This window comes from Bombus vosnesenskii, unplaced genomic scaffold (assembly GCF_011952255.1).
Source record: "Bombus vosnesenskii isolate JDL3184/JDL3185 unplaced genomic scaffold, Bvos_JDL3184-5_v1.1 scf7180000013304, whole genome shotgun sequence".
Classification (NCBI taxonomy): Eukaryota; Metazoa; Arthropoda; class Insecta; order Hymenoptera; family Apidae; genus Bombus; species Bombus vosnesenskii.
In genome coordinates this window covers 2,659,393-2,673,538 of record NW_022882953.1, presented here as the reverse complement: position 1 = coordinate 2,673,538, position 14,146 = coordinate 2,659,393, and the positions used below count along the sequence as shown (strand labels likewise).

At 29.5% G+C, this 14,146-nt stretch overlaps 4 protein-coding genes across 8 annotated transcripts; 1 reads left to right on the top strand and 3 right to left on the bottom strand.

The window, feature by feature from the left end:
• Positions 1-395: 395 nt before the first annotated feature.
• Positions 396-2,824, bottom strand: LOC117234229. The gene is made up of 6 exons (XM_033495219.1): positions 2,577-2,824; positions 2,439-2,507; positions 1,492-1,796; positions 941-1,162; positions 661-867; positions 396-575 (listed from the first exon to the last, which is right to left on the bottom strand). Exons 3-6 carry the CDS (start codon positions 1,628-1,630, stop codon positions 436-438), a joined length of 708 nt encoding a protein of 235 aa, XP_033351110.1. The 5' UTR covers positions 1,631-1,796; positions 2,439-2,507; positions 2,577-2,824; the 3' UTR covers positions 396-435.
• LOC117234224 (SUN domain-containing protein 2-like) lies at positions 2,101-4,089 on the top strand. Its single transcript, XM_033495210.1, has 3 exons — positions 2,101-2,473; positions 2,669-2,713; positions 3,055-4,089. The coding sequence occupies exons 1-3, from the start codon at positions 2,360-2,362 to the stop codon at positions 4,087-4,089; spliced, it is 1,194 nt and encodes a 397-aa protein (XP_033351101.1). The 5' UTR covers positions 2,101-2,359.
• Positions 4,090-4,573: 484 nt separating this feature from the next.
• Positions 4,574-6,124, bottom strand: LOC117234228. The gene is made up of 4 exons (XM_033495218.1): positions 5,778-6,124; positions 5,186-5,682; positions 4,913-5,104; positions 4,574-4,848 (listed from the first exon to the last, which is right to left on the bottom strand). Exons 1-4 carry the CDS (start codon positions 6,029-6,031, stop codon positions 4,607-4,609), a joined length of 1,185 nt encoding a protein of 394 aa, XP_033351109.1. The 5' UTR covers positions 6,032-6,124; the 3' UTR covers positions 4,574-4,606.
• A 372-nt stretch (positions 6,125-6,496) lies between these two features.
• Positions 6,497-13,752, bottom strand: LOC117234227 (protein split ends-like). Of its 5 annotated transcripts, none has more exons than XM_033495216.1 (12): positions 13,595-13,752; positions 12,931-13,005; positions 12,414-12,616; positions 12,219-12,286; positions 12,055-12,132; positions 9,931-10,397; positions 9,101-9,257; positions 8,838-8,999; positions 8,267-8,761; positions 8,063-8,198; positions 7,752-7,977; positions 6,497-7,670 (listed from the first exon to the last, which is right to left on the bottom strand). In XM_033495216.1, the coding sequence occupies exons 2-12, from the start codon at positions 12,954-12,956 to the stop codon at positions 7,118-7,120; spliced, it is 2,571 nt and encodes an 856-aa protein (XP_033351107.1). In that variant the 5' UTR covers positions 12,957-13,005; positions 13,595-13,752; the 3' UTR covers positions 6,497-7,117. The 5 variants fall into 5 exon arrangements, with proteins under 5 accessions (XP_033351107.1, XP_033351106.1, XP_033351108.1 ...); XM_033495215.1 differs by having other exon boundaries at positions 7,752-7,974; positions 9,101-9,260; positions 13,595-13,751; XM_033495213.1 differs by having other exon boundaries at positions 7,118-7,670; positions 9,101-9,260.
• Positions 13,753-14,146: the final 394 nt, after the last annotated feature.

Below are 14,146 nucleotides of genomic sequence, written 5' to 3'. Positions count from 1 at the left end.
ATGGAATAGATAATTTCAAATGTATCATATATATAAGTGCCATATATAAATAGAAATCAAGTGGAAACTTCTTTATAATTTTAGTATCTAAATAATTTATCTACACTGTGATTAGCAGTTTACTGTTTCCAATCTGAGCTGTAGGCAAATAGTACATTAAGATACGTGTCACAACATATGTATGTAACAATACCACAGATACTTATACTAATAATGAATATATTTTAATAAAATTATACCAATGTTAAGTTTTGCTATGTATAGTGTTGCAAATTTTTCATATGTAATAAGACAATTCAGTTATTAATTTTTATTAATAAAGGCTTTAATCTTATAATAAATAGCATCAATGTTATAAATTTATCCGTACCTATGTATATATATATATATATATACATATATATATATATATAAGGTTTCAATTTTATTTTGTTTTTAGTAATACTTAACAAATGTTTCTCTGAGCTTACAAAGAAGTGCAGTTACATCCGAAACTTCTGATTGTTTAGAAAAGTCAATAATTCCTTCAAAGTTACTCAAATGTTCTGCTTTAAGAGTAGGTTGAATCTGTTCCACTAGAAGACATAGTTATTCATACATTCATATCATATCATTTCAAATAATATATTTGGAATACTTACAAATGGATACTACACATACCTCTCCACTGATTATTACAATTAAGTAACTGTACAAAGTATTTATCCTTTGCATTAGTGTTATTTATAAAAAAGGAAACTTTAATTTGTTCTTGTTCTTTGTTATTGATTAATTCTATATGAAAGCCCAAATGCTGTTTATATGTGTGACAAGCAAGTTTAATACTTTTCCAAGTTAATAATTTCTGTTCTTTTCTTTGTTCTGATTCTAAAAATAATGTTCTATAGATTTCTGATAAAAAATTATATTTATAATATGTTTATATATTTATAATAAATACCTTCATGTAAATCAACAATTTCAACAGACAAGCTGTCTCTTTTTACTTTGGCATTATTAACTTCATCTTCTAATTTTTCTTGCTGTTTAATTGCATTAGTAATCTTTTTATCTATAATTTTTTGTTGCAATTTTGTTGTATCTATATCAGATTTTAAACTTTCAACTTCTTGCTCTAACTCTAATATTTTGTTACCACTTTGTGCTATTTTCTCTATACATTCTAAAAACACAATATAAATATATTATTAACATTAAGAACACTTACTTGAATGAAAAATTGTACAAAAATATATATGCCATTCAATGTCAAATTGTTTAATCAGTTTTATTAATATACGTGTTAAAAATTATTAATAAGTCAATAATTAAAAGTCATAAAATAGTGGATATTTCTTTATCACATTTGATTATTTTAATGAGTACTCAAAGGTTTAAAAGGAGGAGTTATTATGAATTCATTAAAATTTCATACAATACGTGAACAAACATCTATAATAAAATACAATATAATTTAGATCTATCAAGCTGAGAAATATATTATATACATACCAGATTCATATGCAGTTGTATCTTCAATTTTAGCAGCAATTTTTGCTCGAAAATCATAACAATGTGATACTAACTTCTGCAACACGCTAAAATCTCTATTCTGAAGAACATGCACAATATCAATATTAAATTCTTCCATCGTTATTGTATTATTTTTATGTCATAATTACATTATTACTTTCCTGATCAAGGTACAACGGTTTTAACGTACAGTGTTTACTAGTGTAGCCATTTAAGATTTGAAATAACAATGTTACCACTGAGCTGGACAAATATTACTAGCCAATATCTACATCTATAATTTGCTGTAATGTTAATATACAACACTTACATTTTAAGTTCACCTTATTCCACATCTATAAGAAAAGCAGTTACATCTTTTTAAAATCTGTACAAAATTCTAATTTCATAAAATCTTACAAAAATAGATATCGAAATACATCTTGACTGAAGTTAACCGATAATGACCAATCTAAATTGAACGAATTATTTACTATAGTAAGAAAATTTAAACCATAAAGCGGTAAATTTGAAATTCAATATTAGTTAAGCATTAGGAAAAAATGCAAAAATTTAATCAATACTACTTATTAAAGTTTAAAAACTACTTTTATTTTATTTTATTTTATTTTTATCAACATACGACCATTCATTTCTGTTGAATATTCATCTTGTTTACTTAATCTTCAAATAAAAGAAAGTTAATGAGTTGTTTGAATTAGATAACACAGTGTTTAATTTATGAATTGTAATAACAAGTAAATATTATGACGCTATTCAAGCTTTGTTAGTGCTTTCATACAGTGAATTCATTTTTTATTGACACATATGTTAATCAGAAATACAGATGGATATATAAATCGCGGTCATGTTCAAATTACAGTATACATTTTCGATAAGTTTGTTGCTACAAGCATCATCATTGAAAATCATGTTTAAGTTCTTACCAATTTTCGCCATTCTCGGCATTGCTGCTGTTCTTGTATGTATGATATTTCGTTCTATAACATTCTACACTGAAAATAAATCATTGTGTCTGATTATCTTAATAATTATGCGAATTTATGATTTCTAATTATACTTACGTATGTTCTTCATTTACTCATTTCTATATAGAACATTTTCTCTCATCTATCTGTTAACTGACCATTACATTTTTCTTGATCTTTTAATACAGGCTCTTCCGCTTGATCAATTAAACCAAGTACAAAATGCTCTTAAGGTAAGTAACAATTAATGATTTTTATACATAATGAATTGAAATAGATTTATAACGCTTAACAATATTAAGAAAATTTGAAGTTAGATAATATTTAAAGTAGTAATTTCACTTAAAATTCATATTAATTACATTTAAAAGTATTATATATTATTTTCATCTTATCTAACAATATAATTCTTTATAATTACTCTAGTATCGTATGAAATGTAATAAAAAATTGTTTGTTAAACAAGAATTTTTTTAAATATCCAAATATGATTACAGTTTTCTAGAAACCTCTTGTAAAAAACGAAATAAGTAAGTAAAAAATATCTAATAACAATTAGAAAAAACTGTTACAGCCTAATGACAAGTCTCAAGCAAACTCACAAGGAAATAATAGCAATAATGGCAGTGACGAAAATCACAGTAATAATGACAACAGTGGCAGCCAAGATTTGTCCCATGTTGTGGACGAAAGCTCTAAAATTGTCGATGATTTGCACAAGTTTGTAGGATCTGTGGAACATATGCTGGAGGATCAATTGAAAAAAGTAACAAACGGCTCCGTACATCTTTTGGAACAAATAGAACAACAGATCGCTAAAGTCATTACCGATGTTAGGAACAAAACACAAGAACATTTTCAACATCTCCATAGCAAACTCGATAAACTGGAAGAAGATGCCTCGAAGGCAAAGAATATCATTAAACACAAAGTAGAGGACATCATCAAGAACGTTACCAATGCGCTTGACAACCTGGAGAATAAAATAAATAATACCTTGAAACACGTTAACGAAAAGACTTCCGAAATCGTAAACCACGTGAGGAATGTTACAGAAGAAAGAGTACAGGAATTCATAAATAAAACAGCCCAAGTTGTGGCACAAGCGAGACATACTGCTGAAGATATTGAAGAAAAGACTACTGAGATTTTGAACAAAACATTGTCCGAGTTAAGGAAAGAGGCTCACAATCTTTTGGACAATATCAAAGAATTTGTTCATGATATAATTAATGAAACTGAAAACCAAATTTACGATGTCCTCAATAATATTGGAAATACCACAAGACAAACGTTGAAAAATGCTATACATATGAATGCTCGCATTGCGGAAGATCTGTGCGATATAATTTACGATATTTCGGAAGATTCTAGATCTCTGTTAGGCACTGTAATGAATAATGCTCAAAATATTGTCGGTGCCATCATTAATAACACTAACGATGTTGTTGAACAAACAGTTAATAATGTTAAAAGTATTGCTTCTGGCATTTTCCATGATGTCCATTATGTCGTAAAATTTGGAATAGATAATATGAGGGATAATATAAAAAAAAGCATTAAACGTTGCACACCATATCCATGGCAATGTTCAAGACACTATTGTTAACATTATAAGTAACATAAACATTTTACAAAGAATTATTAAACAATTATTGTCGTATTATATTAAAAAAAATTAAATGAATATTAAATAATTTTGTTGTAGATGACTCAAAGAATAGAGCATCCCATGGTTTTAAGGTAAATTTAATACATTTTTAATATCAAAACGTTCAATGTATTATGTATTTCTATATCTTATGTTACAAAATATTTCATTTTTACTTCTGTAATTATTCTTTATATTTATGTTTAGTTCCCATTTGGTATCTAAGTAACAAATACAGGCTACTGCATCTTAAATGGAATTAGGAAACCGATGATTGGAAATTACTAAACAAATAAAGTAGTTTTCAATTTATAAACAAGCAGCAGTAGTAAAGAAACGAAAGAAGAAATCAACATATTGAAAATGCTGATTGTCAAAAAAACATTTATGTTGTTGCAAATGTAAATAACTGTTATTTGTAGTGTCGATAAAAATAGATAAATAAAAACTGTGTCTAATTTAATAAATCAACTTATTAAAACATCATGTTAGATTGTGTTTCTGATGATTGCATGTCATTCCAACAAGCTATTTCTGTCATTTCCAAATTACCATCTTCTGTCAATGTTAAGATTTGTTTTTCTGAATTGTCTTTAAGTTTCAAAGCTAAATCTGTATCAGAATGTGATACCATCACTGCAGGATGTGTTGGAGCTTCATTAATTTCCACAGGTTGTAAAATACGTACATATATTGGTTGAGTTACAGTAGTATTGTCTATAATTTATAGACATTTTGTAATGAAATGTTTTTCAATTAAAAATATATCTTAAATTCTTACCAGCAGTTAAAATATTCTGAATTGATAAATTTTCAGAATTTGATAATCTTATTATAGGAATATTTTCATTATGATTTGGAATGTGTGATTCTGAATATGTTTCAATAGTCATAATTGGTACATTTTGCTGCACACTTTTTTCCAAAATTGGGATATCCAACATAGCTTCATCAATATCTTTTAAAGGTGATTCTGAAAGGCATTTGGAATACAATTTTCTGAGAATAGAAAAAGTTCATTTCTATCATATCAAAAATGAATAGTATGAAAAACCTGTTTGATTATCTTGGACTCTAGTCTGATCACTTATATGTTCTTTCATATTACAATTATGTGATTCTTGTTGACTTTCATAAAATTGTACACCACATTTATCACAAAATATTTTTTGCTTAACATGGTCTCTAATATGATGCACCATAAATGAATTATGAAGAGTAGTATATTGACATTTATCACATTGCAACCAAATATTACTCTTTTTATGCTTGGATTTTTCAGTAATATTTGAAGATAAGATAACATCTTTCCTACTTTGATAATTAGTTGTAGCTTGAGTGTTACACTTTGTAATTTGTGGTGGTTGAGAACGCTTTTGTTTATCATTATTACCAAGAAGTTCTCCTTTCTCCAAAGAATACTTTTGTTCTAAGAATCTCAAAACATTATCACGTATATTGCACATCTCAACATCAAGTCTATCAAGTGTATTAATGAGATTAGCACAACTGCGACAAATTACATCATCTTCTGATATTACTACCAAATATCTATATTATATGAAAAGGACAAAATTGCACTTGTATTTTAAAACAGTGCCTGAAATGCATATTATATTCATATAAATGTTATAATAAGATACTACCTTTCACCAACTAATTCTCCAAGCTTTTCTATTACTCTAGTTCTTGATATCTGCGTTCTACATGTAGCCAAAGCATAATGACGCCCTTGAATTTTTGCATCACATACAAAACATTGTATATTTTCCAAGGTTCTTGAAATATTACATTCATTATCAGTATTGCAAACGGTTACGTCTGTACAATTGTTGGTAATATCTTCAGAACAAATGTCATGTTGTTGTCCTATTGACAACATCGAAGATATATTTGCCATTGGACTAATGAAAATAATTATTTTGTAATCGGAATCAAGGTTAGAATACAAAATAGGAAATGTAAGATAATAACAAAGATAAATGTAAGATAACTGTAAGAAAATAATACGAAATAAAAAAATCTATAATTTTGTGTTATAAATATTACACTGTACTTTTCTTTTCCATTTTTATAATACTATGATAAAAATAACGTATCAATGAATGTAATATATCTTTTACACAAATAGTTCAAAATGATGTTAACTTGAATAGATCTTATGCCATCTTGTGAAGATTGATGAAAATACACACAACTCAAACACCTATATCATATACATTACCACCAAGGAGTAATAAATATAAGTTACATATATATACATAAAATATTATAATAAAACTAATGCAATAAAATTTGTCATGAATATTAATAGGAAAATTTGTTTATTTTATTGAATTACAAGATAAACATAGAAAACAAAACATTAAGATGTATAATATTTATTACACTTATCTATAAGTGACAAGTTCATTGATTTTGTTATATGCTCATTTACAATTAATAATTAAAAATTAATCGAATATTTTTGTTGTTTTCTGTAATTTCCACCAAATTTTTAATGCACAAATAACCGCTACTTTTACACATCTATACTTAACATGCTTATACGAATAATTTCCTTTACAGTTCTTGCTAACATTTATGTCACTAAATGTGCGTACATAGTGACTTTCTTGAATTACAAAGGAATTGAACATTATGAAGTTTATATCGGTGTGTACATTTCAAGCATGTCCAGTATTTGGTAAATAAGATCTAAACAAAGTTTTATGTTCATTACTTCATATAAAATAAACATCGTTAATGTCACGCATTTTTACAACTTTTTATACAATAAACTTATACAGAACAAAATATAGTATTGTACATGGGTTTTTATCAATTTGATCCGAAAAATAACTGTTTAATCTTATAAAAATAACTTTTATATGAAATTCAGACGTATGTATATTTTCTATAGTTTGTAAAGTTTTACACAGTTTTGTAGAAAAAATGTTAAAGTCACATTAGGATATGGTTGAAACGTACTAATAATTCTTGAACTTTACATATCTATTTTTTCAATTTTTACTTTCAGCTCTTGCTTTTTTGTATTTTCTTTTTCATCTATTTCGTTCTTTTCATTGTCCCTTTCTTTATCCTTGCCAGAATGTTGTTGTTTCTTATCTGAATTACGGAAACGATCATAACGAGAATCTTCATCATCGCTAGATTTACCTCCTACTTCTGTTTCTCTTAAAATATCGCCCAAGTCTTTATCAACATCATCCCATAACTTATCGCCACTATCGCCGGGGTAATCATCATCATCATCTTCTTCCGCTTGTCCATTTTTATTCTCTTTCGTATTTTTCTCAGATTCAACAACCCCTTTTTGCTCAATTGTTTTACCTGACTCAGCAGTATTAGTGCCATCAGTTGTAGTTACTGGCAATGTGTTATTTGTAGATGGTGGTTCAGAATTAGTTGGAGATTTAGCATTTTCTGTACTATTTACAGCATTTGGAGTAGAAGTATTATTGGTAGATGACGATGATTGCAGATGGATTCTTTCTGCTTGTCTTCGCAATGCTTTATCATCATTATCGCGCACATATCTGCATAATATATTACATTTAGATCAACAATTGTATACATAAAAGCAAAAATTTTATGAAATCATTATTTTAAAAGTATACCGTTTAAGATGACTTCTGGTTGAACAATGGAGCGCTATTGCTCTTTCACTATTTTCACTACGTGGTAGATATGTCTTACACAATTCACAAAATTGCACTTCGACACGTTTTATGTATTCTGCTCCCACTTTAATCATTTGTTTACTTTTAGGTTTCTTTTCTGTGTCGTTTGTGCCTTCATTTTCTGGTTTTTCTTTTTTTTTCTCGGGAGACTCTTCATCTTCTGCTGTAAATTATGTTTATCTAGTAATTGTTATCGAAGTAATATTTATTAGAGAAAGAAAAATGTAACGTTCAATAATCGTACGTACCGTCAACATCACCTACAGAATCCAGAGTCATAAAGTTATCAAGATTAACTTCCTTGTCATCTTCTTCAGGTCCACTTGAATTCGCTTCCGCTTCACCATTGCCAGCGTTCATTCTTTCTTTCAATGCACTTTTCCTCTGAAAGATACACAGACATAAAATATATTAAAACTCCAAAAACTTTAATATCGCAATAGGAATAGTACCTTAATGTGATCCAAAGAACACATATGAGTTTCAAATAGCATTGGTGATCGAAATTGAATACGACAGGTGCGGCAAAATGGTGTGAGAAATCGTTTCATTTGACGATGGGAATCTGATAGCTGATGTATTGCTTTAAGAGAACGATAATTAAGTTTACAGATCGGACAGAACATGGTACGAGAAGGCAAAGTACCACGCGCAGCATCTCGGGCCTCGACACGTCGTTGTTCTTGTCGTTGCAAGACACGCATACGAGTCAAAGTTGCTTTGTGCCGTGATGCGATTCGTCTCATTGCTGCACTGTGACGGCCCGAATATAAATGTAGCGAGTATTCTTTGAAAGTAACACTACGATGAGCACAATGTGGACAAGTTAATTTAATAAATTTTCTCCCATCTCTTCTACTAGGTAACTCTTCTGAACCAGTAGTTCTACCATGATCTGTTTTATCATTTTCATCTCTTTCTTCATCATCCCCATCGTCCTCATCATCCTAAAAATATACGCATGACAAATGTTCACCGTAACGGGTTAATTCAATTAACAAAATTTATTTTAATTGGTCTCACCTCATGTTTTCGATCATCTTCATCTTCTTTTACTTCGTCTTCTTTCTCTTCCTCATCTTCGGTGTTTTGTCTTTCCCGATCTTGTTTTTCTTTCTTTCTTTTTTCATCTTTTTTCTTTTTCTCTTCCTCTTCCTCTTCTTCTTCATCGTCGCGTTCATGCGGCTGAATTAATGTCGGTAAATATTACAGTAAGTATTGCCATTATTAGCACACAATATGCATATAGATAATAAGAGCAAATATTATCAGCCCTATGAAGTTACCTTATCATCATCATCCCAATTACTTTTGTTATCATCATCCTCTTCATCGTCATCGGAAAATTCAGCGTTAATAGCTTTGGTCATCTCTCTATCCTTGTCCTTCATGCTCGTTCCTGATCCTGACTCCTTTTTACTTCCGGATAGCCTAGTAGTACCGCTACTAACGACACAGCAATTTTGTTTTGACTTACATTATTTCCCTTCGTCTTGTTCTGGTTCCTTTGTCTTTCATTATATCATCAACCAAAATTTTGTTTTCTTATAGTTGATATACAGCAAATATCGCGATAGTATTCGTTTTTCTTTTATCCCCCATAATGAATGCATTTCGTATTGCAATAAAGGTCTTAACTATTCGGCCTTTTTGCTCTGCATTGTGCTCTTATGTCTCCGCATTTTCGCGTTTTAAAATATATATATATACATATATATATATATATAAGAAACAACGTTCTTATACTGGTTTTAATCACCGCTATGTGTAAGAATGATAAATAATGATCTCGTAAAGTACAAGTATTATAGTAGTTCTCATATCAAAAGTAATTACATTGTATTTTGATGATATACACATTGTATTTATGCATGTGAGAATCAATTCCCTTTTTTTATTTAGAACCCTGCGAAAAGTTTGCCTCTCGGCAGTACAATATTGGTTTCGTGCGATCATTTGTGTCATTTTTTGTGTTTTCTTTTACCATTTATATATCTATCATCGTCTTGACTTTCAGGTCATTATACTCAGATATAGTCAGTTCGTTTACTGACAAATAAGCAAGCAGGCTACTAGGACGGTATTGCGGTTGGTAAGTGATTTATTAATTAATTACCTCCTGCGCAATTTGGTTGTGGTCATGCGCACACGCTGGATGTAGTCTCGCGATCGCGATCCTAGCAGCTTGCGTCGATAGTCGAGCGAGTGTAGAGTACGCTTGCGAGCCATGATGACGTCCGATCGAGAGCTCATACGATGGAATCCACCCCCTCTACCGCTTCCACGAGTTGAAATGCGACCTCTGTAGTTTGAGCTTTGATGCGATATTCGCCCTCGGCTCGAGGTATATCTCTGAGTTGGAGGTGCCATTTCACTAATTCGAGGGGGTGGTGGAGGTGCATAGCTCCGCGATGCTGAATGACGGTCCTCTGAGCGATGATATGACGAAGCACGTTCGCTTTGTCTCTTGTCCTCATACACGGCCGAAGACGACGATCCCTTATTATCGTCATAAGGAGCTGATGCAGATGAACCACCATACGACGAAGAATACCTCTGAGAGCCGCTACCGCTACCTCCACCCTGCCAAATCAAATTCAATTGTGCTCCTTCCCATTGTATCTTTCTCTTTTCCTGCCCTTCTTTCTTTTAATCTATATACATTCCTCCCCTTTGTTCCCTCCTATCAGATATTCTCCATATATTTTTTTTCTAATTCCATTCCAAGTTGATTCTTTTGCACTCCCTTATTTTACCACTCATTATAGTGCCAATCGTTTAGTACAAAATCATCCAACCTTGTACTGTTACGGTCACTACACCCATTCCCGTTGGATCACCAAAATATTATTTACCTCGCCTAAGCTTGAAAAGCACCTAAATTATATTTTATCTTTCATATTTCAAATATAAGTAACTTTGCATACCGCTTTTTTTATTATATTAGAAACAATTTTTAGTTTTCAAAAAATATAATAGGAGTCTTGTCATTTCATTTCATATGTACGAGCTCTGAATAGTAGCTTTGATCAGCATTCGTTTGCTTGAAGATATCAAATGAACTGAATTCTGCATGATTCTGGATTAATTGTTGATAGACCTTTCCAATTTTAATAAAGATAGATGTATTTTTATATATTCATATTTGTAAAGCATTCTTTCATACAATGTTCAATGCCTCATGCACACTTATATGAACCAAGAAATCAAATAAAACTAATAAAATTGTAGTTATATGCATATAATGTTATATCCTTGTATATTTTCTTTAAGGATAAAATATGTGAAAAATATATTTGTGTACTTTCACTGCTTTTGTAAAGCTTTCCAGCACAGTCTAGCTTCAACCCATAGATATAAGGTACAGATATATATTTAAAAAAGGTTGATGTTTCTCAGTCATTTTCAATTGAACATAACTTAGGATGTATGTCCTTTACATTGGAAAGATCTACGATTTGACGTTATTAACAATTTATTTCATTATCTCAATGGTAAGTTTTAATGGATGTAATTTAGAAAATTGTATAGAGCAGTATTTGTTAAAAATTTTTGCGGTGTGGCAATGCAGGGATGCTTTCAACATTTCAATAACTGATCTGCACTGTGCAGGAAACTGGTTTAGTTGCACATATTGTTTTACATAGAGAACAATACTGATGTAATGTTGGCATTTTAAAATTCATATTTCTATATGTATATGTATATATATATATATATCTATTCATTTGTTGGTTCAGATACTTTTCAGGTTGTTCTCAATATTTAATGCAACTGTGTGCAGGCAATAATTAAGTACCATCTAGGTGTATTTCATCTTTTAATTATGTGATGTTTTCGCAGTGTTCCACCAGTAGTGTCCCAACGCAAAAAGAATGGGTGTTCAAGTAGCCGTTGGCTCGTCGCTTGAAAGGAAAGTATGACGACTTATGAATGCCTTGCCTACTGTTTCATTTTTTTTAAATGTAAATGTTTAGACGAGTGTCCTGAAAATATTTTTTATATGGAACAAAATACTTAAAATTTCATAGTTAAATTTTATGTGAAAATCTTTCAGGACCATCGTTTGTTCATGCTATGTAATTTAAAAATTTGAAAACATTTGTGAAGCAGGGCTTTCAAGATGAAAAAATGATTCTTGACCACAGCACGGCAGGAGATTGAAACAAAATAGACTAACGCTTATTTGAGGTGTCTTGCAATAAAAATATCACTACGCTTATATGTATAAAATATATACCTGGTATGAATCACTTCTCATCCTTTTACGAGTTGAATCACTCGACGATCGATGTTCATCTCTTCCAGAATAAGATTCCTAAATAAAATAATAATGTTTCAAATTTATGTCACTCTCTATGCACACAATTCTTTAAGTTACAATTCATTTATTTACATACTTACCCTTGGTCTTTTATAACTATTTGAATGTTCACCTCTTCCTCCTCTACTAGAATATCTTTCAGACCCTCCTGTTATAAATATAAATAATTTTTAATATTACTTATAAAATAAATGCTCTTCATAAAATATTAGGTAACATAAATTTGTTATTATGGTCATAAGAATTATATTAAATGTACACAAATATTAACTAACCAGAATTATACTTTGATCGAGAATCGTAACTGGTAGTTGAATATTTAAATCTGCCTCCTCTAGATGAGGAATAACCTCCTCTGCTAGACATATTTCCTCCTGTGGATCCACTGTTCCATTCATTTCCACTACCACCTCCTCTTCCCCTATAAGAACTGCCTCCTCGAGAATTAAATCCACGGCCACGAGAACTCATACTAGAGCTATAAAAAAAAAGATAAGAAATATATAAAATATTTTTTATAATTAATACTGAGCTTTATATATATAACTTTATTATTTTTTTAAATGATATTAGGTATAAAAATAAGCACCATATTTAAATGACATTGATATTTAATACATAGTATATCTTTGTGACAGAAAGAATTTATTTAAGATCAAAATTTGTAAAAAATTATTTACAACAAAAATGGTATATTAAATGAAAATATACATATATTTATGAATAATATAAAATAACAAAATATAAAATCCAAGCGGATATAAATTTACATGTGCATAATCTATTACCAACCTGCATTTATGGTAGCTATAACTCATAATTAGGACTTATAGATGGGTTATAGATGTCAGATATGGTGTCAAAAGTCTATAGACAAAACAGGAATGTTTATGTATTGCATTACAACATTAAAATACATTCATATGTATTATAACCTTCAGTTACATTAATTGTATTTATTTATTGTTCTTATGCAATGTGACACGAAATTACCAAAATATTTAAGAGTTTTCATATATATCGTCTTCAACACAAAATCGACAATAATATATAAAAATAAGGTTTACATCATTATCTATTTAAATTATTAAAACAGTGACAAATTTTTTCTACAAGATACATAAATATTTTAATAGATAACATTTCTATAATGTAAAATGTAGTTCCTCACGATACCATCATTAAAATATATATTTCATGCTGCTCGTAATTGTGCATGATTTTGAACAAAGTGCTTCAACGCTTATCACATTTAATAAATATTATAATCGTGAAACGATATATCTATATTTGAATGATAAAATATACAATCTTTTGCAAAAATTAATAGTATTTCTAGTGTGAAAATCAATAACTTCCTTCTTTATTCCCCAAATTAATGGCCACACTCTGCGAGAATTTTAGAACCATCATTTTATCTAAGAAATCGTCTTTATATAAACAAGATAATACTTACTTTATTAAAGTGTGTGAATTTTCCTTTAAGAGATTTTAGTAAGCGCAATTTGTACAATAAACTTTAAGTATTTGGCACGAAATTACACAGACATGCCGTGGACGCGCGATTCACGTAAAATGTCGTCTTCCCTAAAGGCTGTGGCGTCACTCTTCTTCCAAATTCTAACGATCGTTCGGAATGAAGGAATCGAACCGGAAGTTAGCATCAACTTGACTCATACACTCGTTTTATTAATATTCAATGACTTACTTGTCGTATGCAACTAATAAACACTAAATCCATAATTTTTAATAAACATATATCATTTTACGCTATTCTAATATTTTTTGAAAATTAAGTTTTTGTTCATTGTACATAGTATATTCTGAAGGAATTGTAGTTTGAAAAACTAAATTGCTTAACATGGCATTAAAATATTTACGTACTTTAGCAAATTCAGTAGATACATTAAATATTTTTATATACATAAAAACCAAACAATTTATAATATTTTTATATAAGAGAACAAATAAATATTTTTTAGCTATCAGTTATTATCAAATCTTTAAG

Coding starts and splice junctions, on each gene's coding strand:
- LOC117234229 (XM_033495219.1), bottom strand. CDS start 1,630: ATGGAAGAATTTAATATTGATATTGTGCATGTTCTTCAGAATAGAGAT. Junction 1,163..1,491: donor TACAACTGCATATGAATCTG/GTATGTATATAA, acceptor TTGTGTTTTTAG/AATGTATAGAGAAAATAGCA. Junction 576..660: donor TTGTAATAATCAGTGGAGAG/GTATGTGTAGTA, acceptor TATGTCTTCTAG/TGGAACAGATTCAACCTACT.
- LOC117234224 (XM_033495210.1), top strand. CDS start 2,360: ATGTTCAAATTACAGTATACATTTTCGATAAGTTTGTTGCTACAAGCA. Junction 2,474..2,668: donor TCGGCATTGCTGCTGTTCTT/GTATGTATGATA, acceptor CTTTTAATACAG/GCTCTTCCGCTTGATCAATT. Junction 2,714..3,054: donor AAGTACAAAATGCTCTTAAG/GTAAGTAACAAT, acceptor AAACTGTTACAG/CCTAATGACAAGTCTCAAGC.
- LOC117234228 (XM_033495218.1), bottom strand. CDS start 6,031: ATGGCAAATATATCTTCGATGTTGTCAATAGGACAACAACATGACATT. Junction 5,105..5,185: donor AGTCCAAGATAATCAAACAG/GTTTTTCATACT, acceptor AATGCCTTTCAG/AATCACCTTTAAAAGATATT. Junction 4,849..4,912: donor TCAGAATATTTTAACTGCTG/GTAAGAATTTAA, acceptor TATAAATTATAG/ACAATACTACTGTAACTCAA.
- LOC117234227 (XM_033495213.1), bottom strand. CDS start 12,956: ATGAGTTATAGCTACCATAAATGCAG. Junction 12,133..12,218: donor ATAGTTATAAAAGACCAAGG/GTAAGTATGTAA, acceptor TATTTTATTTAG/GAATCTTATTCTGGAAGAGA. Junction 9,000..9,100: donor ATTGGGATGATGATGATAAG/GTAACTTCATAG, acceptor ACATTAATTCAG/CCGCATGAACGCGACGATGA.